The sequence below is a fragment of the Borostomias antarcticus genome (assembly GCF_949987555.1).
Source record: "Borostomias antarcticus genome assembly, chromosome: 21".
NCBI classification, from domain to species: Eukaryota; Metazoa; Chordata; class Actinopteri; order Stomiiformes; family Stomiidae; genus Borostomias; species Borostomias antarcticus.
The window spans coordinates 21,313,140-21,318,927 of NC_140254.1; the positions used below are offsets into that span (position 1 = coordinate 21,313,140).

Below are 5,788 nucleotides of genomic sequence, written 5' to 3' on the forward strand. Positions count from 1 at the left end.
TGTGGTCCACCGTCAGGTGCATCGAACACATTTCCACTGATGGAGATTTAAACCCCTCCAGACTGATCATCATAGATATTCTCCATTTTTAACGGCTTCTTAGTTCTGGTCAGGAATGTAACGATAACTGGTATAATGATAAACCGGGATCAAATTTGATTAAATTCATCCTGATAAAATTATCATTAAAACCATTTTTGATTTCCACACTCACTAGGTGCGTTTCCATAAAGCCTTTATGCGCATTTTGAAGCATTAGAAATTCGCATCGCATTTTATGGAAACGGAATTTTTTTTATAAACTTTCTCTAATTCGCTAAAAAGTTTGTATGCTCGCTTGAGTTTTTTTTTTTGAGCAAGCACAATTACAACCTGCCCAAGTGCAATTACAACCTGCCCAAGCACAATTACAACCTGCCCAAGCACAATTACAACCTGCCCAAGAACAATTACAACCTGCCCCAGCACAATTACAACCTGCCCAAGAACAATTACAACCTGCCCAAGCACAATTACAACCTGCCCAAGTGCAATTACAACCTGCCCAAGTGCAATTACAACCTGCCCAAGTGCAATTACAACCTGCCCAAGCACAATTACAACCTGCCCAAGCACAATTACAACCTGCCCAAGCACAATTACAACCTGCCCAAGCACAATTACAACCTGCCCAAGCACAATTACAACCTGCCCAAGCACAATTACAACCTGCCCAAGCACAATTACAACCTGCCCAAGCACAATTACAACCTGCCCAAGCACAATTACAACCTGCCCAAGCACAATTACAACCTGCCCAAGCACAGTTACAACCTGCCCAAGTGCAATTACAACCTGCCCAAGCACAGTTACAACCTGCCCAAGTGCAATTACAACCTGCCCAAGCACAATTACAACCTGCCCAAGCACAATTACAACCTGCCCAAGTGCAATTACAACCTGCCCAAGCACAATTACAACCTTCCCAAGCACAATTACAACCTGCCCAAGCACAATTACAACCTGCCCAAGCACAATTACAACCTGCCCAAGCACAGTTACAACCTGCCCAAGCGCAATTACAACCTGCCCAAGCACAATTACAACCTGCCCAAGCGCAATTCCACAAAACTGTCCTCCATGTTCTCAGGTTTGTTCAGCAGGCTGATGTCTAAAGAGACCGGCTCCTTGTCTGTTTACCTCAGCTCAGGGATGTTTAAAGAGCCCGCCTGTTCACGTCGTTATCCTCTGACAAAATCATACTTTACGTAGCCTAGTTAATTCACTCAAAACAGTTAATGGAAACGCACAAGATTTCCTTTTTTTATTGTATTTTTTATTTTTAGTGAACTTTCAAAAGTTCGCTTAAAATTTGCATTACTTTTTATGGAAACACGGCTATTGTAAATACTGTACAGCATCAACCAAAGTTAGCAACAGTCTCCAAGACACATTATTTTAATGTTTACGCAAAAAAAGTGCATAGTGCTGCTAATTTTATTTGTGATTTTCAATATAAAACTTGATTAAATTATGTGTGTGTATCAATAGTTTTAGAAAAATAATCAGCACATTTTATAATACCGTGATAATACTGATAACCGTGATCCCCAGGAAGAATAGTGGCTACCCTGGTGGCAACTAATTAGGATCCAATCAAACAAATAAACAAATAAATATGACATTTTCGCAGTGTTACATCTCTAGTTCTGGTCTAGGCCTATTCTGTGACAGATAAACCGGCCCTTCCTGATATGGTATATGGTTTCATTTAACGTAATCCACTGTTTCTCATCTCATAGGGGACGTACATTTACTTTGACTATGAGAAGTGGGGCCAGAGGAAGAAGGAAGGATTCACATTCGAGTACAGGTACCTTGAAGACAGGGACCTTCAATGACCTTCAGAGGGACAGACAGACGGATGGACAACAGAACAGAAAGATGGACTACTGTCACATTCCTGGATTGAACTCTGACCCTCTGGGCAGAGAGCCGGATGCAGAGGTGGGACTGAGCCAGTCTTAGCACTGCGTCACGCATTCCCAGCTCCTCGCCCCGCCCTGTGAAGCCACACCCACCATAGCAACGTTCCTGCCGGCGCACAACAGGCCCCTCCTCCTCATAGGGCCTCTTTCTTTATTTGGATTGGAGCTTTTAATTATCTTTTACCTGATGACCTGTACTGGGCCCAGTTTATTTTTAGGCAAATCTTGAAAATCATGGTGACTACGTTTTCGTTGATAACGCGCACTCTGTATATTTTCTGTTGTTTTTAGAGCCACACCCCTCCACTCTTAATGACCCCGAGAACCAAAGACGATTGGTTGAATCCCTTTTGAACTGGCAGTGTGACAGTCCAATCAAGTGTGATGTGCAGCTAGTCCAGTCAGCCTCTCTGGGATGTGTCGGGGGGAGAGGGGCAGTCTGGGTCGAGGCTGGGTCCCAGTCCAGTCAGCCTCTCTGGGATGTCGGGGGGAGAGGGGCAGTCTGGGTCAAGGCTGGGTCCCAGTCCAGTCAGCCTCTCTGGGTCGGTCGGGGGGAGAGGGGCAGTCTGGGTCAAGGCTGGGTCCCAGTCCAGTCAGCCTCTCTGGGATGTCGGGGGGAGAGGGGCAGTCTGGGTCAAGGCTGGGTCCCAGTCCAGTCAGCCTCTCTGGGATGTGTCGGGGGGAGAGGGGCAGTCTGGGTCAAGGCTGGGTTCAACACTAGCTAGGAGGAGGGGTTAGCATTAGCGTGCTACATAAAGGGCTTAGTGAGATCCCTCAACATTAATGCCTTAGTAATAATCACCTCTCTTCAGGGCCTGAACCTGAACCAGCACTGATCCCAGGTCTGATCCCAGGTCTGATCCCAGGTCTGATCCCAGGTCTGAACCCAGGTCTGAACCCAGCACTGATCCCAGGTCTGAACCCAGCACTGAACCCAGCACTGAACCCAGCACTGATCCCAGGTCTGATCCCAGGTCTGATCCCAGGTCTGATCCCAGGTCTGATCCCAGGTCTGATCCCAGGTCTGAACCCAGGTCTGAACCCAGGTCTGAACCCAGGTCTGAACCCAGCACTGATCCCAGGTCTGATCCCAGGTCTGATCCCAGGTCTGAGCAGCTGCACAGCTAGAGAACCCTCTCCATCCCTTCACAGCTAGAGAACCCTCTCCATCCCTTCACAGCTAGAGAACCCTCTCCATCCCTTCACAGCTAGAGAACCCTCTCCATCCCTTCACAGCTAGAGAACCCTCTCCATCCCTTCACAGCTAGAGAACCCTCTCCATCCCTTCACAGCTAGAGAACCCTCTCCATCCCTTCACAGCTAGAGAACCCTCTCCATCCCTTCACAGCTAGAGAACCCTCTCCATCCCTTCACAGCTAGAGAACCCTCTCCATCCCTTCACAGTACCAAGTCACAATGGCTGCTTGTTTCTCAAGCCAGACGATCCTGGGTGGGCAGAGTTTTCCCTTTTTGTATCATTTTGTGCCATTGGACCAAAGGCAAAAACTCCACCCTCCCGGGCTACCCCGGGTTAAGAAACCAGTGCACCCAATGTCATCTTCTTGCTGCGGTGAGCAGCAGCTGAAACAGCACCAGCACTGAGTCATCTGGTCTGCAGTGAATGTTTACAGGTGTTTAACCAAGCAGACAGACTGAACACGTAGACAGACTGAACACGTAGACAGACCGAACACGCAGACAGACCGAACACGTAGACAGGCTGAACACGTAGACAGGCTGAACACGTAGACAGGCTGAACACGTAGACAGACTGAACACGTAGACAGACTGAACACGTAGACAGCAAGTCCTCGCTCTCCAGCTGTGATAATAATGTTGAAATCAGTTGTGATTGTGATTGCGTTGCACTCCCAGTTTAAAACTCACTCACTCACTCAGCCAACCCCCCACAGGTAGGCTCAGGTATTTCCTCATCTCAGGAAGTGATGGATAGATCATCTGTGAGGAAAGTACCGGTCAGAAGCCCCCCCCCCCCCCCCCCCATAATAGCAGCACAAACAGGGAATGAAAAAGAAGAACAGAAATGGTCAGATTCACATTGAATGTTTTGTTTTGTTTCAACTGCCCCTAACAAGTCTTTTTACCCCCCCCATGACTTTTAACTAATAGCCTCCAATGTTTGGAGCATCATCTTAAATTGTTTTGTTTTTGTTTGTATATTTCTCAGAGATAGAAAAGCATTTCAATCACAAAGAACGAGACCCTGTTTTTAAAAGGATGCAGCTCATTTGGTCAGGAGTGGGGCGGTCAGCCAGACCAACGAGAGGCTGACCGGCCTGGTTCTCACTTTCCTATTTGGTGAATGAGCTGAATGGAAGAGAAGTCATTTTCACCCCAAAGCTGAAATGTGAATCCCTCTTCTCTCAGAAAGGTGTTGTAAAGACTCTTGATCTCCATGGCTTCTCTTGTTGGTCTCAGTGTTGTCGTCTTGACAGCGTGGAACATGACACTTGCAAAGTGGAGCTGCGAAAAAAGTAAATATGACATAACCATGAATAAAGGATTGTAAAATATTAATAAATGAATTACTTTTCAGAAATGGCAGTGTGGATTGTTATTTGTAGTGATATGGTTGGTAAGCTAGCTGGATAACTGGAGTAGGGGAGCGTGTCTATGGTCCCACAGCCCAATGGTCCCACAGCCCAATGGTCCCGCAGCCCAATGGTCCCACAGCCCAATGGTCCCGCAGCCCAATGGTCCCACAGCCCAATGATCCCACAGCCCAATGGTCCGTTCCGGTTCCGAGGGAACATAGGGAACATAGGGCCGAGGGAACATAGGGAACATAGGGTTGAGGGAACATAGGGAACATAGGGTTGAGGGAACATAGGGAACATAGGGCTGAGGGAACATAGGGTTGAGGGAACATAGGGAACATAGGGCCGAGGGAACATAGGGAACATAGGGTTGAGGGAACATAGGGAACATAGGGCTGAGGGAACATAGGGCCGAGGGAACATAGGGAACATAGGGCCGAGGGAACATAGGGAACATAGGGCTGGGGGAACATAGGGAACATAGGGCTGGGGGAACATAGGGAACATAGGGCCGAGGGAACATAGGGAACATAGGGCTGAGGGAACATAGGGCTGGGGGAACATAGGGCTGGGGGAACATAGGGAACATAGGGCTGAGGGAACATAGGGCTGGGGGAACATAGGGCTGGGGGAACATAGGGAACATAGGGCTGGGGGAACATAGGTTTGAGGGAACATAGGGCTGAGGGAACATAGGGCTGGGGGAACATAGGGAACATAGGGCTGGGGGAACATAGGGAACATAGGGCCGAGGGAACATAGGGAACATAGGGCTTAGGGAACATAGGGAACATAGGGTTGAGGGAACATAGGGAACATAGGGCTTAGGGAACATAGGGAACATAGGGTTGAGGGAACATAGGGAACATAGGGCTGAGGGAACATAGGGCTGACCCCCTGGAGTAGCTGCCTGTGTGCAAGAACCCGTCAGTAGCTGGAAAACGTGAATAACTGCCCCTGTTCTAGAACACAGCAGCGCTCACACACTGGGTCCCTAAATGTGCTCTGGTTTCAACGTCATAGCGCGCTCTGAAATCAGTTAATTTATAAACGTCACTTCGCTTGGACAAACCGTCTTTCTAGTCAGTGCGTGCTGAGGAGCGCTCTGCGTCTCCGAAGGAGCAGAAAGCAGTGTGAGCGCTCAGAACACGTTTAGGAACGCGGAACGCCCCCATGTAGGCAGAACCGCCTGCAGGAGGAACCCCAGTAACCCCCAGCATTCCAGGACCTGTCCCAGCAGCCTACTGCTCCCATAGACCACCT

General features: G+C 48.5%; 1 protein-coding gene across 1 annotated transcript in view; it reads left to right on the forward strand.

Annotated features, from left to right (window-relative positions):
• The window catches only part of LOC311322953 (CCR4-NOT transcription complex subunit 3-like), a 29,645-nt gene extending 27,260 nt beyond the window's left edge, over positions 1-2,385 (forward strand). Inside the window, exon 15 of the mRNA XM_084455070.1 lies at positions 1,782-2,385. Within this exon, the coding sequence (XP_084311196.1) occupies positions 1,782-1,880 (99 nt within the window). The 3' untranslated portion in view covers positions 1,881-2,385. The remainder of the gene's footprint in view (positions 1-1,781) is intronic.
• The last annotated feature ends 3,403 nt before the right edge of the window (positions 2,386-5,788 follow it).